Raw genomic sequence first — 24,596 nt, 5'->3', positions numbered from 1 at the left:
CTCTTAAGAAAAATTGTGCTCAGAACACATACAACTGAGTAGAGAGCACATAACACGTACAGTAGAATAATAAGACTGAGCAGAGAGTCTTGGCACATTGTACATCACTAGGGATGCTAGAAAAATCCAAACAAAATCCACCTGACATGGGCTTCTAATGTTCCAACATAATGGAAGCTATGGTGTCAGATGTGTGAGTATCCAAGAATCAGCAGGCAGGCAGGCAGAATCACCGATCAGCAAAACTAACTAATAAATATAAGTGAATGCTTATGAAAACAAGCAGGATGCTTTTGAAATTTTATGTATCTTGGTGGAGTCTCCCATTCATCATTGCTTTGCCACTGGATTAACTGTTTACCTTCTATCCTCACTTCCCTCCTTCCCATTGAACCTAATAGCAATGCCCGAGGATATTAACCTCTTGGATGACTGTTTAGAGATGTATAGTTCCTCAACAAATGAAATGGTATTCCCTACTAAACAGCTAAGCTATATTGTTTAAGACAGTATGTTCCTCTGTGTGTTAACTACAGAGAAACCTGCTAGAGGGCTGAAGTAGTATCACGGTTCAGTCCTTATGAAAGTATAACATACGACTTGCCATACACTGGAATATAATGAATGTATGGCATCGTACATGCTGTGTAATATAATGAAAGGCATTTGCATGTCATCTGTGTTTTTTCCTTAAAAGGGATGTGTATGTTTATATAACTATGATTGCATATAATAAATAGCCTTAACGATTAACAAAGAATCTGCTCAATTTCCCATAAAAATATCCTGAGATTCCAATACCTAAGAATGCTTAAGTGGAGTGCAGATGTTAATTTTATCTATCTGGATATTACTGTGGTCACAAGTTGGTTACCCGGGCAGTTAGAAGGTAATAAAGGGGACCCCCAGAGAGGTACCGATTAGCTGACAAATGAAAAAGGTCCCCCAATTCTTCAGCCTAAAGAGATAAAGGCAAGAAACCAAACATGTTTCGATATGACCAGGCTATCCTGTAATAATTCCCATAATTATGTAACTATCATTTCCTGAATACACTCACTTTAACATAGAGTGGAAGTTGCTTATCATTTCAGCATAAACTATTCTCTGCTTAGAACCAATGCATCTCCAGACATAAACAAATTATCCTGAAAAAGTGGGCACCTTTAGCATCTCTATTAGATATTAATCATTTGGATTCTGATTCTCCTCTCCTGGAAACAAGAACATAACAGCATATGGAGTCATCCTGGGTTGCATTAAAAAGCTATTCCTTCCAATCAATCTTTCAGGAGTATAGATATTGGAGTGGAGCAATGGGTCACACAGGCTCTTTCTTAGGAAATAATCTTTCATTTTTTAATAAAAAGATAGGGTTCAGTCTATTTGCAAAATTAAATTATTTCAAATGGCAGATGATTGGATTGTTTACTTGAGGCAAAGAATAACTTGACATTAAAATAACACGACAACACAGCTCATATCAAGACTGAAGAATTCTATTGAGGTTTGGGGGAGTTAGAATGGAAGAAAGAAAAAGATCTGATGGCTTCCTTTCAATCTTTAGAAGGAATTCTTGGGATATTAGGACAATTTTGCTTCTAGATTCAAAGGGTGATTAAATTAAACAAAAACACTACAATATTATGTGTGTGTGCCTGTGTTTTAAAGCACAGGTATGTTTTTCTCAGCATGTGAAGCAGGAGCCTCCAGAAGAGCCTTCTCTAACCTGGTGCCCTTCATATGTGTTTGACAGCAACTCCTATCATCTCCACACATGTCTAGAAATGGTGGGAGTTGTCATCCAACAAATCTCAAAGACACCAAGCAGGGAAAAGACACTTGGAAGGAATCCTTCTCCCTTTGTAGCATAACTTTAATTTTATTTATCTATTGTGTAGAAATGCAAGACAATATAGGATTACAGCCAAAGACAATTTAAAAAACACCACTGCACTACTACCAACACCATCATACTTGAAGCAGAGCCCCATCAAGTCAGTTTCCCACAGTCACTTGAAGTAAGGAGCTTATTATCACTTGGCATTTTAAATCAGTTCCAGCCTCCCAGGCTGCAGCCAGGACACGAGGATTATCGCACACTAAATCGTCACCGAATCGCCAGCCGCCATCAGCTCAGGTCCCAGCCACGCTCCACCAGCACTTTTTAGAAGTCGGAAAGCTTTCTGACTTCTAAAATGTGCTGGCGAGCACAGCTTGGACTTGGCTAGGACCTGGGCTGATGGTGGCTGGCAATTTGGCGGTGATTGAATATGCGATAATCCCCGCGTCCCGGCTGCAGCCCAGGAGGCTGGAGCCGATTTAAAACACTAAGCGATAAACCCCTAAATGAATCCTGATTCCCTTAGTAGAAAATGCAGCAAATGAAGTCATTCCGGATCAAGGTCAAGTACAGTAGAAATTCTTCTTGCCACTTATAATTTATTTTATCTTCTTTAATCCTGATAAACAAAGCCAGGCCTAACCAAAAGCTTTTAACCAGTGTAAGGATAAACCATTGAGATGTATACCAATTATGAGCTTTAAAGTATTAGAATCCCTCCAAATTGATCAATTTTACTGCCTCCATTTTAAATGTAAAAACAAATTATTCTTTCTAACGCACAAGAGTTCAGCAGACTTAGTCCCTCTGTCCCCACACTTCTTTCAACAATACTTGCTTCCTTCCTCTGAAGCAAACAGTGAGGGCCTTTCTTTATTTAAAGAGCTGCTATGCCAGCAGAAGCATCTCCTGGGCAGAAACAGCCCAGCTTCATTTATCTACATTCTGATAATATGTAGGGCTAGGATATTTTGATATATTTAGGACTACTTTTTTATATCACTCATAGTAACATTTATAGCCTGATTTTTCCCCCCAATGAAGATGCTCAATGCACCAAACAGAAAGTCTATAATTTATAATCCAGTAAATCAGTAAAAATATCCAAACAAACTAAAAGCACAGATGAGGAAAATTTAAAAAGCGGTAACATCAGCTTGCTGAAAAAGAAAATTCAAAATGTCAGTAAAATGTAAGCAAAGAGGTAGCCAATGTAACTTGGCCAGAGAAAGTCCACTTGCCTGATATCATCTTCAAAGTAAGAATTTACCCAAGATAGTTGTGATGTCCTGCCAGGACTGATTGACTTTCCCCTGCATTTTCTTTCACATTGGTTCAGGCCATAGTATGTTTAGTGTAGAAAAGTTCTTTGTATTAGTTTGTGGGAGGAGCTGTAGGATTCCCCTGCATTATTTCCAGGTTTGGTTTGCCCTTTCCCAGCATGCTCTGCTGTAGCTAGACACTTTTAGTTGGGGAGCAGTCTTTGTTGTGAGCAGGCAGAGAGCTGTCTTTTTGGTGGCAAACTGGCCCAGGCAGCCGGAAAGGGCATTTCTTACACCTTAGCCAAATCAGTTACCAAGTTAGCTATTTCAGTTACCAATTTAGCCATTTTAGTTACTATCAGCAAGAAAATAGAGGAATTCAGGAGCTGAAAGACCCTGCACCAGCTTCATTGAGTGAGGAGAGCAAACTAACATCAGACCCAGAAAGATGACATCTGGAAGATTGCTGAAACTGTAAAGTACCTTTTGTTTAGAGCTGGGGAGGAGAAAACTCTTTATTTTGTCCTTTAAATTAAATTTCCCCCCTTTTGAACTTTACATTCAGCTTCAGAGCCTTTTTTGGGTAAAGAGTTTGATCTCACCAGGGTACCAGCGTTGCACACCCAAACCTGCCACCACATTTAGTTGGGTGTGTCTTCACAATAGTCTCTCTTTTTGGCAAGGAGGACATAAGAAAGAAGAACAAAGTTATTTTACTGGCAGATTGAAAAATGTTTTCTAGTCACTTTTCAAAATTGCTTTAACTGCTTTTTTTAGACATTTGGCAGGAATTTTTCTATTCCCCTCACTTTACAACCACACAGTTGTTTTAAAAAGGATGAAGTACTGTATGTTCTTAACACTGTAATGAGCAATGACACTGCTTTGTAATGAGTAACAGAAATGTATTGAGTAATGTAATGAGAAATACTTCCCCCCACCCCCCAAAACATATTTCTGGGTCTCAAGCAATAATATGTACTTAGACTTCATCCCTCTATCCTTTACTCACCTCTTCAGTTCTTCATGTAGATACTAGCTTGTAAATTCATCTTTCTGAATGGTGTATATGTTGTGATAACTAAAATGGCTTTACAGTGTGTCTTACCATATACTCATGTACAAATGGACTTCATGTATATGTCGAGGGAAGGTTTTAGGGTCAAAATGATATGATCTGTGGATACATTAAGGATAAAAGGGGGCTATTGCAAAGGATCTAAAGGGGAAATGCCACTTTTCTCCCTCCTTCTCCTTCTCCGGTCTTCTCCAGATCACCTAACACCACTTCTCTGCTGCTAGAGAAGGTTTTTATCTGCCAGCAGCTCTTTCAAAAATCACTGCTGAGGCACATGAAGAGGTGCTTCTTTCAGGACCTTTCTAAACAGTACATTCATCCCTCCACATTTGCAGCTTTGACTTTTGCAAATTTGATTATTCACAGATTTTATTAATATTGTTCTCTCTCGGAATATCTAAGTCCTCCAATGCAACTCTGTGGTCAACTTTAACCAAAAGTCACACTGAAGGACCTAGACATTCCTAAAGAGAACACTCCACTAGGCATTTGTAGCTCCTCCAACACAATTCTATGGTCAATATCTGAACTTTTCCACCTTCACAGGGGTCCTGTGCCACTAACCCCAGCGAATGTGGAGGGATTAGTGTATTACTATACTGACCCATATATAAGTCAGACCCAGATTTTAGTCAATTTTTGGGCATGAATTTCTTGAATCATAGTTGAGTATATACAACAGTTATTTTACCTTCTGAGATAAAATCACTAATAGTACCATATCTTTTTTTTTTCTTTCAGGCTATTCAGTTTGCCATGTTAGGTCTACAGAAAATTCAAACAATACACATTGTAAATTCCTTGCCTAAGAAAACCCTATGAAATTCATGGGGTCACCATAAGTCAACAAGCAACTTGAAGGCACATACACACAATACTGCTTCACTAAGTAATGGAAGATACCTATTGACACTGTAGTGTCAAAGAATCTATTTCTATACATCTAGAGATGAAATTTGATTTGACTCTTACATTATCACCACTACTTTTGATTTGTATTAGATGTGAGATTATTAGTACTCCTATCCTAACAAAAGACTGTGCATTACTTTCATCATAAAATATTCATTTGTTCCATTAACAAGCTCCCTCGCCATTTACGATGATGATTTATTAGAGTTTATTAGAAACAGCAAAGTATGCGGAAAGAAATGAAATAACTGCATATCTGAAAGCAAACATCTTTAGGCAACTTTTCTCATTTTTGTTACAAACTACTAAAACAAAACTGGAACAGAGAATGGAACTTAATAGCAGAAACACCCCACAAGAGAGACTAAAGTTTGAGAAAGTATGTACTCAAGATGGAGAGCTGTCTTTTCTAGACAATAATATGGCAATATCCTACACTCTACAGTACTCAAGGGGAAGCAGATGTTTGTATTACTAGATCTTACTTGGGACCTAAAATAAATGAATCTCTTACGACCATTTACCTTCAGAATATGACCTATTACTAGAGGTTTTTTTAGACAAGAGAAGCAACATACAACTCACATTCTGCACAGCCCCATATTTGTTTAGTGTTCCCCAGCTATCACTATATCTGATTGCACCCAAAAAGGGGTTGTTGTTTTTTTAAAATCAATCAAACAGACATTCATTTTCATCTTAAAACAAGGTATGTGAGACATATACAGCTTGTTTTAAAAGAGGGCTGTGCTCCCTGAACCACCAAGAAACATAGCTATCTTTTAAAACAAGGTTCTTCCCATGCTTGGTTTAACCCATGCGTGTGTTTATACACTACTACTGAAGTGCTAGATAATTAAGAAATCAAAAGAGTCAAAGAGTTCCTATACCAAACATTGATCAGAATAGAGATTGCAGTCAAGAAATAAAAAGAAGACTAATAGGAAGGGATGCTATGAAAGATTTTAAAGTGTAAACATATACAGTTGAACACTAAAGTTAGAATCATCCAAGCCACTGTATTCTCCACCACCATGTACAGATGTGAGAACTGGACAGTGAAGAAAGCCGATTGGTTTCAAATAGAAGAAAGCTGGTTGGTTTCTAAACTCTTCAGGGGAAGTTCTAAGTGACCACTAACAGCCCAAGCAGTTTCTAGAAGAATAGAAATGAACACTTGATCTGCTGAAGTTGCCCACTCCAGTTTGAAGAGGTGCCCTCTATGGCTGTTTTAATACTGGCTTTGAAGCAGCATTGATAAGAAGAGTACAGTTACCTTCGATTATCCAGCTACTGTAGATACTGTATTATGCGAAGTCTTCTTCCTAGGTTGGCTTTTAAAGAGCAAAGGTTAAGATGATGAATGGCTGGCTGAGAGGGTAGGACAACAGATTTGGTTACATATTTATTCCATTAGGTAGTGTTTGTTTTTGTTTCCTTGGATTACTGATGCCAACCTTTTTGACAGGATGGCCTATAAATCTGAACTGTTGCTTCCATTACTGACCTACAGAGACTATGTTTATGTATTCACAAAAGCCAGAAACTCAGCAAATCCTCACTATGTAATCCGTAGAACTGCATAAACAGAAAAAGGACTTTTTAAAAAAACAACAACAGATAAACTGATTACCTGATTCCATGGTTCCATATATATACTGACTAAATGGCCCACATTCCCAACAAGGGCCAGAAAATTATGTTCGCTATGAATCAAAACAACTTTTGGGTCAGATGTGGACTCCTCTCAGCCATCTGATCAGTCTACCTCATAATGCTATTAAAGTATTTGAAACAATCTAGGCAAAAGGGGCAGGACGTGGCTACTTTGATAGCTTATTTGAAATCAAAGAATGGGGAAATTATTACTGAAATTGTTTTTTCTGCAGCTGTTCAAGTCACGTGGGCTCAGCCTAAAGGGAAGGCAATGGCAAACCCCATCTGAACAAATCTTTCCAAGAAAACCCCATGATAGGTTCACCTTAGCATCACCATAAATCACAAACGACTTGAAGGCACACAACAACAACAAGCTACTGTTCTAGTTCAAGAGGGGGTGACTGTAGGATCTTCTGCTTCAGACCAAACTAACTTTAAGCCAGAACACACCGGCTCTAAAAGCTGGCTTCCTGGTGGCTTGGGGGGCATGGTGTTTATATGCCACATGTCCCTAAGATGTCTTGAAGCCACCCACCTGTTTAGACGTGGGTGGCTTCAAGGCGCTCTGGTAGTGTGGCGTTTATACACTACCAGAGCACCTTGCAGCTGGCTTCAAGACTGTAGGATGTCAAAGCCAGCTTTTTGCAAGCCAAAAAAAGAGCAAATCTTTGCTGCATCTTTTTTGACCAGGGAAAAGGCAGATCAGGCCCACAGTGTATGGTTGCCACAAGCCCCAATCCATCTTCGAAAGGGGCGGTTTCTATTGAGTCAATACACACACACCAGTTTGTAGTTAAGCAGAATAGTTTTGCGATGAGCTACACAATATTGTGACAAATACTGTATGTTTTCTAGTGTTGGGATGTCAAGCACAGAACATACATCAGTGGATGGACATAAGGGAAAGGAGGCTGATCAGCCTTGTTAAGGAAATGTAACATTGTTTTATTTATAAGAGTTGTGTGCATGGGATGTCTGATGAAATCCGTCTAGAGGATGGATAGGGCCTTGTCAGTGCTGGCTCCCAGCCTTTGGAATACCTTTCTGAAGGAAGCTGGTTTTTGAAAATGTGAAGCAGGCTGTTTGAGAATAGTGAGGGGGAGTGGGGAGAGGAGAGAAAGGAAAAGACTGTGACGCCACATGAATGTCAATTTTGCAACTGCCGCAACAGCAATGTTTCACACTTGAGGAATCCTGGAACTGCTGTGCCATTAGGAGCTATTGACAGGTTTTCCCCATCAATGAAAAGAACACCCTAGCCACACAGCAGCAATGGGTTGGAGGTGATGTCGTTTGATAAATATTGGCAAAGGCACTATTTTGTTACTATAATTGTGGTTTAAAAGTGAGGCAATCTCTAACCTTCAGAATCATCATAGTTGTAATATGGCTGGTTTGTTTCCACTTGCATGCACTCTAACATGTACAGATGAACTCCACTGTTTTCATCCACAAAGCCATTCCCTCAAATTCTGTTCACACACACAGCCCCAGCTTCCAAGTTAAGCAGCAAGTGACATTCAAAATCTCCTCCAATTTGTGTTTTATAACCCAGAATGCCACCCATATTCCAAGCAATCATTGCTAAAAGAGGACTGGCAACATTCAGATGGGGGCTGTTCTGGCTTTTAAGCAGGCAATTTGAAGACTGCCTGAATGCCAAGTAAACATTTCCCCAGGAAAGGAAAAACAAGGGGGAAGCCATCTGCTTGTTTCTTGTTTCTCCTGTCAAGTGGGCCTCCTGCCAAGTAGTCATTACAGTAATTAAGGGGAGGAAACAGCCTAATATATTCATTATGTAAACGAACAAAGAAGATTTTTTTAAAAAGGAGAGAGATGACAAGTGAAGATACCTCAGTTTCTTGCAGAGTCCCCCGGCTTAAGCACGCCATGTCTGGACAAGTGATAGGAGAACCATAACCTTCACGGATGGCTATCTGCATATATTGTTTTAGGCACTGAAGAAGGACAGAAAAAAAGATATAGATAAGTTACAAACCATACTAACAGAAACCATTACAGTAGCTGTTTTGCACCCTGTACCTTCACTTCTTTAACCAGCTGTCCTGAACCTTCCGTTGTCCAAGAACACTAATTGTGATTGCAAAGAGAAGCTTATTTTGAGGACTTAATACAGACATGTTCACAGTGGATGAAGGTCTTCTCCACATGCTTAGTTTTCATACAGCAGAAAGTCAAATCCTTCTACAGGTTGAGTCTCCCTTATCCAAAATGCTTGGGCCTAAAAGTGTTTTTGATTTTGGATTTATTTATTTTGATTTTGGAATATTCACAACAACAACAACAACTAGTTTCATTGATTAGTCAACTGACCATATCAACAATAACATACAATATATCAAGACACATACAAAGATAAAACTGGGTCACTCCTTGAACTCATAAAAATTTTAAAAATGTACATAATGAGATATCTTGGAGATGGGACCCAAGCTGAAACACAAAATTCAATGTTTCATAGATCCCTTAGACACATAGACTGAAGGTAATTTTATGTAATATTTTTAATCATTTTGGTTATGAAACAAACTTTGTGTACACTGAAACATCAGAAAGCAAAGGTGCCACTATCTCAGTCACCCATGAAAAACTTTTTGATTTATGGAATATTTTGGATTTCAGAATTCTGGAGACTGAGCCTGTATGTCAGTCCCCCCCCCCCCCCCCATGTACAAAACTTTCAAAAACAACATGCTACATTATTCTCTTCTTACATAAATGTACATAATGCATATATATATAGAGAGAGAGGGGGGGGGGTGCCTTTCTAGTCCTCTTTTACATATTCCTAATTCAGCCCCTCTCAGTTCATATCTAAGAGCAAATTGCTTTTGTTTGCTGCAAGGAGATTCTCAAAAAGATGCCATGTAAGCTGTTATTTGGATTATCAGAAAGGTCCTTGTGTTGAGGTTACAAATTTCTCCATCACCCCACAAAAAAAAGAAATGCAGTTTCATGAATCTGTACTGATGCTGATGTACATGTTAAAAGCACCTTCACATTATATTTAGCCACCAAGAATCACTGGCCTCAGCATTTGAAAAACACAAAACCAAACCAAGATCACTGCATCAGGCAAAGTCAAGCATGATTTTTCACTACCAGTTCAAAGAGCACAATTTACCTCTGCAGTGATGACATAATACAGAGTCCTGAACATCAACTCAGACAAAACTCTATGGCAAAAGTCATGTGTTTCAAAATGAATATCTCCTTCTCTGTACATATTAGCAGTATCTACAAGTTTCTGCTTAACCCTTGCTTCAGCTTCAACAATGTGTTTTGAATAAAAACCTGGATACATTTTTCAAAAAACAGTACCACTTCCAAAGGTAAAGGCAGTGATTAATTTTGTTGAAGCTAGACCTTCAAAACATTTTTGGTGGGACTACAACTCCCAAGCAGTATAATCCAGAAAAGTATATTTTCCAAACTCTGGTTGAAGAAGAGCTTCATAATCAGTCTTTACAATATTTATGCATAATGAGACAGTTTTTGCAACATCTATACATTCTCTCATTCCACATCCACATCCAACTAAATATAATAATGACTACCCACCCACTCCATACAAATCAGTCATGCAATTTATGATGACAGCTAAATGGCCTGGGATGTGGGAGGAAACAGGTTTCTGCCTAATGAGTACTTAGTAAATTCACAGGACGATGCCCGTCACTCATCTTATAGTCACACATTTTCAGCACTGCCAGGGAGGCTTTGTGGACCAAGCAAAGAGTTTTGGGTTTTTTTAGTGGTGTCTACTATGAGCAACACCTCATCATTAGTTGTTATAATGGGAACCTTTTTGGATAACAGTTCCCAGAATCCTCCCAGTCAACATAGCCAGTGGCCATGCTGACTGGGGCGTTTCTGGGAACCGTAGTCCTAATGGTAAGTCTCCCAAGCTTTGGTCACAACAGTACAAAGGGCTTGCCATGAGAGTTGTTGTATATTCAGCCTCTTGTACCTTAACTCATTTCATTGATCATATGAGATAATACTGCTGACCAACAAGAGAGTGACAAGAAAGAATGAGAGCTACTTCTGAGAATCAGATACAATAGTGGAGCAGCTTTTTCCACTCCTTTCCTAAGCTCTCCCCTTCCCATTCTCTCTCTCTCTCTCTCTCTCTCTCTCTCTCTCTCTCACACATACACACACACACACACACACAAAGATATCATGCCCATTTTCTCTTTCACTGAAACCAACAGAATCATAAAGTTGGAAAGACTGTGTAGAATATGCATAGCAGAAATCTCAAACGGTGAGCCAGTGTGTTGTAGTGATTCTGAGTATGATACTGGGATTCTGGGAAACTAGGGTTTGAAGCCCATTCAGCTCTGGAAATCCACTGGTGACCTTACACAAATCACATTTGTTCAACCTTAGAGGAAGGAAATTGTTGATCTCCTCTGCATAAATCTTGCCAAGAAAACCCTATATAGGATCACCACAAATTGGAATCTACTTGAAGGCACATAACATAACAACAACCTCAACTGTTCTCACCAGACTGCTACTAGGAAACAAGTTACATAATGAAGAGGCAACACAGACAACAATATTTTAGATGCTCTTATCTTAGGGAATGCAGCCCTCACACTGTGATTGTCCCCAGAAGGGATGCTTAGAGCATATGCTTAACACTAAAAAAAAGTACCTCCCACTGGGGCTACTCAAAATTTGAAAGTTCTACTTTACAAGATATAAGCCTCTAAGTCAAATATGTAATAATAAACCTAAAGCTGCCACCCAATGTGCATATGCATGAAGTAATGGCAAGGCTAACATTTCTAGTTCACACAACACTGGCATTTTAAAAGTTACACCGATATCACTTTAAAAAAAGATATAAGACATTTGGGGAAATGTGCTCCATTTTTTCTAAGCTTGCCATTTCATTCACAGAATTTTACATAAGATCTTTAACGTTTAAAAATTATCTGAAGGGCAAAAACAACTACTGACATATTTAACAAGACCTGACTCCTTACAGTATATTTGTTGAAAGAAAAAAACAGGTTGGATGAAGCTATGCTTCTGAATGAAAAAGACTGGAGGAAGGAAGAAGGAACACATAATCCAATCTTACGTTGAAGAAGTAGTCTAGTTGAACATCTCAAAATAGGGAAAATGCGTTGGCAGGTTTAGTATTTGTTTGATGTAGTTGTTGGTGTGTATATATATCTCCAAACAATGTTTCTGTTGTCCCAGACTATTTTCTGGCGATCCCCAGCACAGGTTGCAACATTTTAATTCCCCCACTCCAGCCTACCCTGAAGGTTTTTTTTTTTTTTCTGATTTCAAAACGTATTGGAATGAAAGAAAGATCTTTCACTTCTTTATGTTAAAAAAAAATTTTTTTTAGTTATTGGAGTTTATCATACTAAGCAGATACAAGTGCAATTATATCAGAATAGCATCTTTAGTTGGGGCTTATTGCATTATGTCATTTTTCTTCTGGTGTCCTCCTAGTGGGAGACCATTTGGAAAGTGTTTCTTTTTAACACAGAAATCCATTAATGACCTCCTTTCCCACTATTGGTCAGCTACAATTTCCAGTGTGATAGTTCAATTCTACTTTAATATCAATTTTGGGTGAGCAGTAGGTGGGTATGGTTTAGGTGCTCTAGTGATCAGGTGAAAAGAAGAAGGGGCAAAAATGGCAATTTGATTTTCTTTCAACTGGCAAAGTAATTGGGAAACTTTAAAAAAAGAGATTAAAAGTTTCTCAGTTACCTTGCCTGGTTACTTGTCAGAGGAGCAGAGAAGGCAAAATTTTGATCACTGCCCACCCACCTCCACTGCTTTTCCAGCAGATTAGCCCATTTCGGGAGTCTCTTACACACACACACACACCTGGAAATGGAAGTGTAAAAGATAAAAAAATCTTTTAGTTAAAATAGCATTTATTTCCTGTTGTTGTTGCTTAGACCTTCAGAAATAATTAATTGATAGCAGATAAAAGCCAGCAGCTAGATTTGCCTGATCTATCTTGAATCAGGAAGCTCTTCCTGCACAAGGAAAGAAGGATTTTTAAAACATAATACTATTTTTATTTATTGTGTGTGTGTGCAGGCATGCACATGTGCCAATCTAGAAAAAATTGTGAGGAATAATGTCTTGGAGGAGGTACTGGATGGTTGTGGGCAATCCCAAATCCTGTGTGTGATAAGCTTTTAACACAGTTTGCAATCAAAACAAGGTTCCAGGTGTGAAAGGAAAGAGAACAATCCTGATTGCATACTGTTTTTAGAAACAACACTATTTTAGCTGAGGAGCCTAGTGTGATAAAGCCTATAGTGCACTAGCAAAATGTCATCTTTGCATTTGTTGTTGCTGCTGCTGCTGCTGTGTATGTCAAGTCATTTCTGACTTATGATGACCATAAGGTCATCAGAGAATCTATCACAGGGTTTTCTTCACAAAATGTGTAGGATTGCCTTGGCCTCCCTCTGTTGCTGAGAGTGTGACTTGCCCAAGGTCACCTAGTGGTTTTCTGTGGCTGAGCAGGGATTTGAACTTTGCTCTCCCTTTGATTTAGTCCAATACTCAAACCACTATATCATGCTGGCTCTCCCTATAGCACTACAACTCTAAAAAAATAAAATGAAAAACAGAGTGGGGAAAATGCACCCTTTAATCCACAGAAACATACCAGCAAATCATACTCCTGTTTAAAAAATAATCATTTGGAATAGCCCTAGTGTAGAGATCCAGAAACAATGGAACAAGTGAATATGGAGGCAGTAAGTACTGGCAAAACTCAATGAGCTATTCTGCATATTCTTTAGACTAGTCTAGAGAATCTCACAGGAAACTAGGAACTCTAAACCAGGGGTAGGCAACCTGCGGCCCGCGGGCCGGATGCGGCCCGGCAAGGCCTTGGGACCGGCCCCCACCCGGTCCTGCTGCCAATTGCCGCTGGAGCCTTTGGCCTCTCGCATGAGGGTGTGGGGCCTTTGGCCTATCAGGAGGAGGTGGGCAAGGGGGGGCAAGTGGCGGGCAAGGGGGGCAATTGTCTATAGAAGCCTCCGAAACATGCATTTATATTAACATTTTTTAAAAAATCAGCAAATTTTTTTGCGTGTCCTCCATTTTTTAAAAAAAGTGTCCTCCGTTTGAAAATTTTGTCCTACATTTGTCCCGGTTTATTTATTTAATTATTTTTTTAAAAAAATATTTAATTATTTATTTTTTTGCTTCGGCCCCCCAGTTGTCTGAGGGACAGCAACCCGGCCCCTGGCTCAAAAAGGTTGCCTACCCCTACTCTAAACAGACAAGTCCATGGTAAAGGAGGCAAGACTCCTCTTCTATACCCAGTACAGAAATGCAGAGCTCTGTCCCACATCCTTCATCATCCAGTAGATGAGTACTGGTACTTTTTCAGGCTAATAAAATTCGGAACTATTACCTTTTGGGGAACCCTCATCCATGTTTTTTTCTGTAGGATTGTAAGTGCAATACATATCTGGAATGCCACAAAAGGGTACACATGAAGGCATCTGATGACTATTTTGATGGTTGATCCCTCCCCCTGCCCCTTCCTTTCTGAAAGAAAGGCTTAAAATACCAACTTTTCACCAGTCCTCTCTTCATTAAAATGGTTAGAGATTCATTTCCATGTAATACATAGTTCACCAGTTGGGCAGAATGTTCAGATCTCAGGTTGCTAGGTAATGGCTCAACAAGGCGCTTGTACTCCTCTCACTACAAATCCATGTTATTATTTAAGACCACTTATAGATAATCTTACTCCACATCCACAAACAAAAAGGACTGGTATCAGCACACCAGATGAGGGCGGATTTTCCCCCAAGTACACACAGTCCTTCATTCAACATGTTCCATTAACTTTCCCTATTTCAGAACTTTAAAAGGTTTCCAGCTGACTAATTACATCCCTTATTACCCCTGAAAGCAAATAACAAAAGGTAAAACATAAGCACAGTGCTACCAGTGTTAGCATCTAATTTGGATCGTAGAAAGCTAGGGGTGTTCTGGATGAGATTTTTATTTAGTGGGGTTCTGGATGAGTCTGAACAGTCATCCAGACTCATTTTTAGAAATAGGGTGGGAAATTTCCTGACGCAAACATCTTCCATTTGTAACCCTCCAGAGTTTTCCAGCTTTGTCTTGCATCTTTTTTTTTTCATCCTATGAAAAAACAATTTAGGATGGAAAGACAGAATAGTTCTACAATATCATTTGACTGGTACTGCTAGAAGCCTTCCATGCCCACATAAAACACTGGCCAAAAACAGAATGTCAATACATTATGTAAGCACAACTCCTATACATACTATACATTTCTAGAAGTAAACTGGTGATTTTAAAAACTGCACAGAAATTAGGGGGAGGCAAACAGTACAAAATAAGGTATGTTTATACGTTTGGGATACTATACAAGCCAGCAGGGATAAAAATGCTTGGATAACATACACAGACATTGGCAGTTAATATGGGCAACTGTAAAAAGCTCAGAAACATTAACATTTTAAACTTGCTTTGTTTCAAACTGCTATTTAAAATGTTTGTTTTAATTTATCTGTCCCATGTTTTCAGCCTGGATGTATTTTATTCATTTCATATTTAGCCATCGTGTGCCACATTTTGAGGGCATTATTATTTATATCTTGAGGGGACTGTAAATAATAAATCAATCAATAGAAGTGCCATTATATTTGTTAAAATTAGCAGGACTGTCATCTCCATAGCTCAATCAGCTTTTTGGATATTTAGCAGCAGTGGCCATTGCAGTATCAGGATTTATAGGGATTTTTCAGAATACAAAAGCTTGCAGCTAGCATTTTGATCCACTGTGTAAACTGCATCTAATATCCAAGTCAGAAACACAAATTTCTTCATCCCAGGGCCCTTTGCTGGTACCTTGTAAATACTGTATGCAACAAGATCACAAGGCCAAATTAACTCTGAATCTCCAGGACAGGACTGACATCTGAGCAACTTTACAAGAAGTAAATCCATGTTCTTGCCAAATAAGTGTACAGAATTAACTATTATAAAATAAAACTACACTGGAGATTATAAATGTTGCATTTTTGAATACAGTTCCTAGAATTCCTCAGCTAATGGGCTGGCTGAAGAATATGGGGAGCTGTAGTTAACTTTTTCAAATTCTGATGTGTATCAGAGGTTCTATTTTCTGATGAAAATCTAAGCACGTCAATGAGAAAATAGATGCCAGAATAATGGAAGTTGACTACCTGGAGGGACAGAGTGGGAAATGGAGAAAGCCTTTAATTTAAATCAGCAGAGCATTGTGACACTGAGTTTGTGCTTGGCATTTTCCCCCTATGTACAGAAACATTACACACCCATTTACAATTGTCACACATAAGAGCAATGCACGTATATAACATATCGTGATCATGCCTCACAAAGACAATAGACATTTTGTATACAGCGTATAGTCCTGTGTAAGCAGCAGACAGATATAAGCGTAGCTGGAAACAAAGTGAAGATTTGCAGATATTGATCTGTTCTTCAAATTAACTCCCCCACCTTTTCATTTTTGCCATTTTCTGTAAGGCAAATTGCTAAAGAAATTAGTCCAATCCTTCAGGTTAACCTACAAAGCCTTTTGTAGCTGAAACATCAGGATTCTTCATCCTTGCTCTTTTCCTTTAGGCTTGCACCATGCAGATCTAAGGAGCCAGAGCCTGCACCATTCATGTAATAAGTGCACACATAAGCAATATAATAGCCTTTTTTTTCACTAACACAAACTTATCCTTAACTATCAGCTTCCCACATTTCCAACAGCCAAAGGATATTTATCAGGAGTATGCAGAAGATATACTCCTGATGTACTTGACTAGTAGATCTCTTGGAGATTTGTAGCAGAGTTTGGCAGCATTACTTTTAGATTACAGCTTCCAGCACCTCCAGTCAGCATGACAGTGTTCATGCTAGCTAGGAAGTTTGGGAGCTGGATTCAACATTTATCAGAATGGAAACTGTGGTCAAGAAATCAGAAAAAGACGAGGAATGGGTAGGGCAGCTATGAAAGAACTAGACAAGACCCTAAAGAGCAAAGATATACAACTGAGCATTATAGTCAGAATTGTCCAAGCCATCATATGCCCCATCGCGGTGTACACGTGTGAGAACTGGACAATGAAGAAAGTAGCTGAGGGGCGGTCAACATATTTGAGATGTGGTGCTGGAGAAGAGTGCTAAGTATAGTGTGGACATTCAAAAAGATAAGCAAATGAGTCCTGGAACAGATTAACCTTTGTTCCTCCAGATATCAAGATATTTGAATTTGTCCACAAGTAACTTTTGTTAAAAGATAGGCAGCCCCAGTGAGAATTCAGTGAAACTTGCTTTTCTGTAAGCACATTTGAGATACATTATTCCAAGGATACTGCTTACCCAGGTTTATTACTCTTTGACAGGACAGATGACTGAAAACCTGTGAAACATATGAGGGTAGATGGACAATGCCCTCAATTCCCAGAGGTCTTTATCTCACAGCAACTAGCATTCTCTTGGGTTGCACTTCTGTAAGTCTTCTGAAAGTCCAATTTAACTAAGCAGGCCTTATTTCTGAGCAGACCCATATAAGATTATGCTTTCAATAGGTTGTTCAGAGTGTATGCATACTTATATTACTTTATTTGCCATGGTCATCCAATACAATCCTGGAATTTATAGATAGAGCTAAAGGACTCTAGAACTGAAATTCAGGAACGTAGACTAGATCTCTTTAGAAGAACAACCAGTGGACTTATTTTAGTTTATATTTTAGTCAAATATTTCACTGAAGACAAGAAGCTGACCTGTACCCTTCCTATTGTCTTTGGATAGCCATGGTCCAGGCAGCTCTAAACAGAAGCAGATAATACATGCACAAATATAATTCACTTTCTTTGATTAGAAGTGTTGCAACAATGTTTAACTTCAGACATAACAGTAATAATTCATTTAATTTCTTTTGTTTTACAGACCACAAATGGAGACATATGCCTAGATGGCAAAGTGATTAAATTTCCATTAACCGTCCCTTCCAGTAAATGGAAACTTTTCCCCCCAAATGGGAAATTACAAGCTACAAAGCCAGACCAGCTGCTGAAAATAACCACAGAAAACCACTGTTATTCTTTAACACACCATGGATCTTGCCATAGCAAGTGTCCCAACTGCAGTATTTTCTCTACTGAATTTAGATCTGGCTCATGCATCATTATGAAGAATGAAAATTTAAGTCACTTAAATGCTTCTCTTTTTGCATAAGTTTCTTCATCTCTATTAATCCACCAAGTGGTAAGTAGAATTTTATTTTTGGTACATAGCCAATATATTTTTGAGGGGAAGGGAGAATAATTATCTGTAGGCTTATAGTCAACAAATGTTTATTTATTTATTACATTTATATCCCACCTTTCCAGCAAGGAGTTCAAGACACAGTACATGCCCCTATTTCCCAGTTTTATTTACACAGCAACCTTGTGAGATAGGTTAGGCTGACATATGGTGTTGACAAGGTCACCTCAACATACATGATAGTCATGTGGAGCTTTGAACCCAGGTCTCCCCATCTTAGTTCAATCCTCCATCCACCATACCAGGCTGCCTCTCACTATTTTTCAGTTATGTTCATTGCAAGTCATGTTAAGTAGTAGTTTGCCTTCAGTCATTTTGTGGTGCTAGTTAATCCACTGTACTTGACATATGGTCATTTTATTCCTAGCCTAACATGTGTACAAAGAAGTTGCTTGACACAGTTTTACTTTCAGGTCAGCTGCAATCCTGCACTTAAACCTCAGGTGGGAATTGTGGCACCCTCCAGATCTTGTTGAACTGCAACTTCCAGCAAATGTAGCCAGCACAGCCAGATGGAAGTTGCAGTCCAGCAGCATCTGAAGGTGTCCCGACTCCCATACCAGTCCTAGACTCAGCCCCAAAGAGTAGGAACCAAGAAGCTGGCCAAAAGTATCAATATCTCTAAGACCTAGTGGGCACTGTGCAGCCTATGAGTTGCATGCACTCCTCCAAACCCTTCTATGCACCCTATAGCTACTCCCATTTTAAAAAAATGGGGAAATGCACATGTGGTACGACTGTCCAAGTGTATATGCATTTTGGCATTTGGTAGTTAATTTAGTTTCAGAAGTCATTGATCAAAATATTGTCCCTTCTCCAGAGCTTTCATTGCTTTCAGTGTTTATTAATGAAAACAAGACATTACACAATAAAGATATTATTGCATTTTTGTTGGCATTGAAATTGTCAGGGCTTGGAAAACTGGAAAGGTCAATATGACTGATTGGTGATCTCGATTTTGGAATTTTTGGTTTATGGAAATCTAGAAGGTTGCGGGGGTGGAATCTTCTTCTGCCTTTTGAAGAACGATGGTTCCCCACTTATATCTTATCTCAACAACATTGGAGCAGAAGTGGGTCTTCCTTTGTAATATTATTCCCTTTCAATGATTGAACTGGTGCAAAGAAGGTATCTCTGTGTTCTGAGCCCATCCCTGTTTTTATGTAATGTTGCCCTTTTACATCCCATGTGACCTTGAATATTTGAAGTTGGTTTTTAAGGATCTGTATTTTAGCTTGTTTTTGTTTGTATTTGTTATTGTTTTCTGCCTTTTTTTATAAGAAATAAAATTTATTTTTAAAAAATGGAAAAAGGCTGGAGAATCATACTTCTGGAAATCCACCAAAGGGTGTGATTCTCCTCCTCACACACCTTGTTGTTGCTGTTGTTTAAATGACATTCTAGGAAAATATAAGTCACTTTCAATTTTTCAAAGAGGACAGGTATGTCCCACAAGGACCTGGAGGAAATGAAACTGCTGTGGACCCTAGATCATCCACAAATACCCACTCCTACTCTAAGGCATGCTCAAGTATGGTCTAGCCCATTTCAGAATGCTTTATACATACATGCTCCAAAAATATTTTAGTAATGCTTCCTTATACTGTCATCAAGGATGGAAGTGGAAAAGATGATCCTCAGTAGCATAGCTAATCACCAGTGATCAAATGGAGGATGGAAATGGCAGTGTTTACAGGAGGCAGACCTGCCTATGCCAACCATTTTACCCTTATTTCTGACTGACATCAGAAATACCAGTAAATCTCTCTCGAACAGGAGGAATGGGAAGAAAACAGAGCTTAATCCTCTCCTCCAACAAATATTTAATAAGTGCTTGCTTAATGATAAAAAAATAGAAGTGCACTTCTAAAAATGTGTTTATATTTAATGAATGTAAGTACTTAATTCAGATTTAATTAATAAGTGCTCAAAGAACTAGGAAATAGCAAGAAGTGTAGCAGCATGAAGTTGTACAGTGGATGCAACATCTGGATAATACCAGTAGAGCCAAAAAAGAAATTGACATACAAATAAAAATCCCACTAGCCTTTCCCCCCCATTGTTCACAACTAGGTAGAGATCTCAAGGATGTATAGGGGAGGAGGGTGATGCAAGCAAAACCACATGCTGCTCAAATATGGAAGGCCAACTGTATTCTGTCACCCACTGTCTACTCACATGCTTCCTTTTAACATATCACTTTTCCTTCAAATATTCTGCTCCAATAACTGCAACCTTCAGTCTACAAGAAAATATTTTCATCCTTGAAGACTCTTGCCAAAATATATCTGTAAGAGTCTCAATAAATTATAACACTTGTTTGCAAAACAAGATCTAGGTGGTGGTGGGGAAGACTTCAGAGTTGTTAAGGGCAATTGTTAGCCATTGGCAATATTCCCAAGGCCTTTTTTCAAAAGAAGGCCCAGAAAGAATGCTGTTATGTTTGGGTTATACATTAAAATATATAAAAACAAGGTCATAAACAAAGTAGCACCCAAAACTTTTTGTGCAATGTAGGGCTTTTGCAAACTGATTAAATGAAGGTAAGCACTCAGAGTAGACCTTCCTTTTTGCTGACTATTTCCACTTGCTGTCACCCTGCATCTATTTGTCCCCTCTCAGTGGCCACTTCGCCGTTATTTTGTGCTGCTAGTAGCTAAATATTGTGATTTCTTAGATCCTCATTAGAAATTGCTGTTATTTTAATCCTGACGATATGGGCTGCAGATGCTGGAGGTGGGTTCCTTAGTTTTTGAAATAATATTTGTCATTACTTGTCAATGAGCTATATGATATCAGTGAAAGGGAGAAACAAGGGGCTGTACAAGTTACCTGGTGAGGGAAACTGAATCTTGACAGACCACTGCAACTCCACCTCCCTGCCCCCAGGCCTCACCTACTGTTTCATAGAGAACCCAAGTGGACAAACTCAGGTGGAACCCAGGGAAAGGTTAACCCACCACCTCAGGTCTCCATAATACAAGACAGGCCAGCATGTTAATCCGGGTCCTGGATCAAGGGGGATTAAGCAGCAGTATTTTCAACCCAGGAGCTCTGCTTCCAAGGCTATCCAAGGCAGTGGTTGAGCAACTATCACTCTGTGGCTCTCCCGTCTCCCATATTGATAGCTCTTTCTCCCCACTCTGTATCTCACTCTACCTATTAATGTTGCAATGGCTGCTCCCTTGGATGCTTCCCCTCCTCCATACTTACTCTCTGGTTGTCAGCAGGACATATAAAACAAAAGGGCCAATTAAAAAGCAGGGGGGAAAAATACCTCCTCTCCAGTCTCAAACAGGGTAACTGATCCTTAGCTTCCCTCCACACATGAAGCAGCTCCCCCAAAGGGGGAACCTCCTTTGGCAACACTAGCACCCATGCTGTTAGTGGGCCCATTACCTAGACATTCTGTTATATCCCCTTTCAGGTTGGGGAGCAGGTGATGGCAATGCTGGTTTACCAGCTGCTAGCTCAGCACCCAGAGAGCCTGGATTCTGCTCCTGCAAATGTGTAGCTGGTTTTCTCAACAGGCAGCAGGTGGGCATGCAGGCAGGGGTTCTTATTAAAGAGACACCACAGCAGGTGGATGATGAGAACAGCTACAGACCTCTCTTTTATGATAGTGCTCCTTCTCCTTGGTGTGCTTACTCAATGGAACTTGCATAAATCTTGCGCTATCAAGTTCCTATTGATTTAACAAATCTAATCTAATTAGGACAAGCAACTTAAATAGGCCTCAGTTTCTATTAAAATTCTAATGAGAGTCCACTGCAATCTCTCATGAAGATAGCTGGACAGCTAAACACAAACACCCACACATTTGTTTTAGCTTAGCAAAACTGATCTGGAAATCACCCTGCATTCAAGAAGGGCAGATTTTCTTGTTACAATTTAGCTCGCTCCAAGAACATGATCTCTTTAATGTGATATAATGCAATAAGTGGAACAGTGTCCTTATGTCAGTCACTACCTTCACAAGCATTCCTTCCATGAACATTCAGTCCCAAGCATCATAGCCTTATATTGCTGCCTGATTACATTTATAAACACTCAGTGGTATGTGTGAAGGTGTTGTGGACGGAGGGGCAGATTTCAAGCAACTACATTCAAATCACACTCTGCACCCTAATAATGACCTAATTTTCTCAGAGTCAGGATGAAGGTAGAAGACTAAGAACCTTATTGTATTAAAAAAGAAAGCCAAAAAGGACCAGGAGAGCAGCAACTTTTTCCTTGCCTCTATATATGCTGTCATAGCACTTCCATTCTCTTTCCCAAGGGCAACAGTCATAAAAGTGTGCCTTTTGCCAAACAGCTTTTTCCAGCATGATAAAAGACACACCTTTATGATCATCTCCCTCAGAAAAAGAAGTGCTTCAACAGTATGTGGAGAGGCACAGAGAGAGCCTCTACTTTCCCAATCTTTTTTGGTTTTCTTGTAATAAGGCTCTAAGATTTTGATCACACTGTATCAAAAAAATAAACAGGTGGATGTTCAGAGTAAAATAGCATTACCATGCTACCTCTTCATGTCTCCCTCTTCATGTAAAATAGTAAGTTGAAGATGGGTGAAACCCTAGTCTACCAGAGCTTGGGAATGTTTTAAAAAACTGGATTATTGTTTCCCAAATCACCCAGTAAACACGCCATGCCAATGGGGGATTTCGAGAATTGTATTGTAAAATGATGTTTTTTCTAAGTTCTGGGTCCTACTGTATGTGTTCTCTCTTTAGAATCTCTCCACACAGTAACAGCTGCCACATTTTGCTTTGGCACTGCCACTCATACAGAAAGAGGTATAACACAGATCACAAATACAACTCCCTTGTTGCAACAGCTCCAGTCCGTTTCCGGGCACAATTCAAAGTGCTGGTTTTGACCTATAAAGCCCTATATGGCTTGGGTCCAGGCTATTTGAAGGATCATATCTCCCTGTATGAGCTCTCCAGAATATTGAGGTCCTTGGGAGAGGCCCTTCTCGCTATCCCACTACCTTCTCAGGCACATTTGGTGGGGACAAGAGAAAGTTGCTCCCAACCTCTGGAACTCCCTCCCTAGGGAGGCCAGGATGGCTCCATCCCTGCTGTCCTTTCGGCAGCAGGTAAAAACATTTTTATGCCACCAGGCTTTCGCATGACATGGATGCTGTTTTGTTTTTGTTTTAAAAGAGTTTTAAACTTTAAATTTTAATAATGTAATGTTTTTAATTGTTTGAATTGTTTTTAACTTGTATTTTGCATGTTTTATACTGTTTTAACTTGGACTGTTTTAGATTTATTAGCTGGCTTGAGTCCCTGTACTGGGAGGAAGGTGGAATATAAATAAACATCATCATCATCATCATCATCATCATCATCATCATCATCTGGCTATTGTGTAGCACTACACAATGCTGGATCAACATTATCATGAGCAACTGATCCTTGCATTGTTTTTAAATATGCCGTTTCTAGTGATCCACATTCAAGCCACTTTCCACATTCAGACCATTCACAATGTTAAAGATTAGTACTGCCACATTTACACACTAAATAGAACAATGTGTTGTGTACCTTAAATGACAAATCTATGCAGTCATCTAGGAAACTGCAGTAATCTGGATAGGGCTTTCATTTAGTCCTGATGAAAGGAACTATAATTTACATACAAGTATTCTTACAAAGCCAAACTCTTCTCTCTTTTTTTAAACTTGGCAACAGACTGTGTCCTGGAACTTTTCTAAATTATGAGCTGAACTAGAGACATTTCCTCTATTGCTATACCCTTTAGCCCCATGCCACCATCACTAATATAGCAGCCCACCATGGGACTGCAGAGGAGCAAAGAAAAAAACTGTTCCAAGCAAAAAAAATCTTTAAGTGGGGGAAAGAAATTCACTCTAGAACTGCAAAAGGAAATATTCTGCTTTTCTTCAAATAAATCTTCCTATGGGAGCCGGTGTAGTGGTTTGAGCACTGGACTAGGACCCTGGAGACTAGGGTTCAAATCTTGGCTCAACCATGGAAACCCACTGTGTGACCTTAGGCGGGTCACATTCTCTCAGCCTAAGAGGGAGGCACTGGCAAAAGCCCCTCTGAACAAACCATGCCAAGAAAACCATGTGGCAGGCTTGCCTTATGGTTGCCATAAGTTGGAAACAACTTGAAAGCAAACAACAACAACTTGGTTGAAAGAGCCAAATTTCAAAGGAGAGCATCTTCATAGGTTCGGATGAATATCAAATGTATACTCAATTTTGCATGGGAAATATATCCTTCAGTAGACCCTAGAAAATGTTCAGCTTTTGAAGCTTTTTAAGAACATGGTGACACACACATAATATTTATAAGCAAATAAAAATGAAGGATTCATTCTTTTATTCTTAATTGGGCTGGCTGCATTACATTAATAAACTTATGTTAAATGTAATCCTTAGAACATTAAAAAAAATGGGCCTGAGTCCTCTTCTTTTCTCTTCCCTTTTTCT

The 24,596-nt window shown here is 39.2% G+C and overlaps 1 protein-coding gene across 10 annotated transcripts in view; it reads right to left on the bottom strand.

Moving 5' to 3' along the window:
• LOC149317082 (E3 ubiquitin-protein ligase RNF144B-like) overlaps positions 1-24,596 on the bottom strand; it is a 109,556-nt gene that overhangs the window by 9,464 nt on the left and 75,496 nt on the right. For 9 of the 10 annotated variants that reach the window (XM_089516818.1, XM_089516821.1, XM_089516819.1 and 6 more), the window contains one exon: positions 8,608-8,712. In XM_089516818.1, coding sequence (XP_089372944.1) covers positions 8,608-8,712 — 105 coding nt within the window. Of the gene's footprint in view, positions 1-8,607; positions 8,713-14,358; positions 14,399-24,596 lie in introns of those variants that run through there. The other variant, XM_089516824.1, reaches the window with a different exon arrangement.

Source organism: Sceloporus occidentalis, unplaced genomic scaffold (genome assembly GCF_023333645.1).
Source record: "Sceloporus occidentalis isolate IW3139 unplaced genomic scaffold, rSceOcc1.0.p SCAF_3, whole genome shotgun sequence".
Lineage (NCBI taxonomy): Eukaryota > Metazoa > Chordata > Lepidosauria > Squamata > Phrynosomatidae > Sceloporus > Sceloporus occidentalis.
The sequence above is the reverse complement of the archived record's forward strand: the minus strand, read 5'-3'. Positions and strand labels throughout refer to the sequence as shown.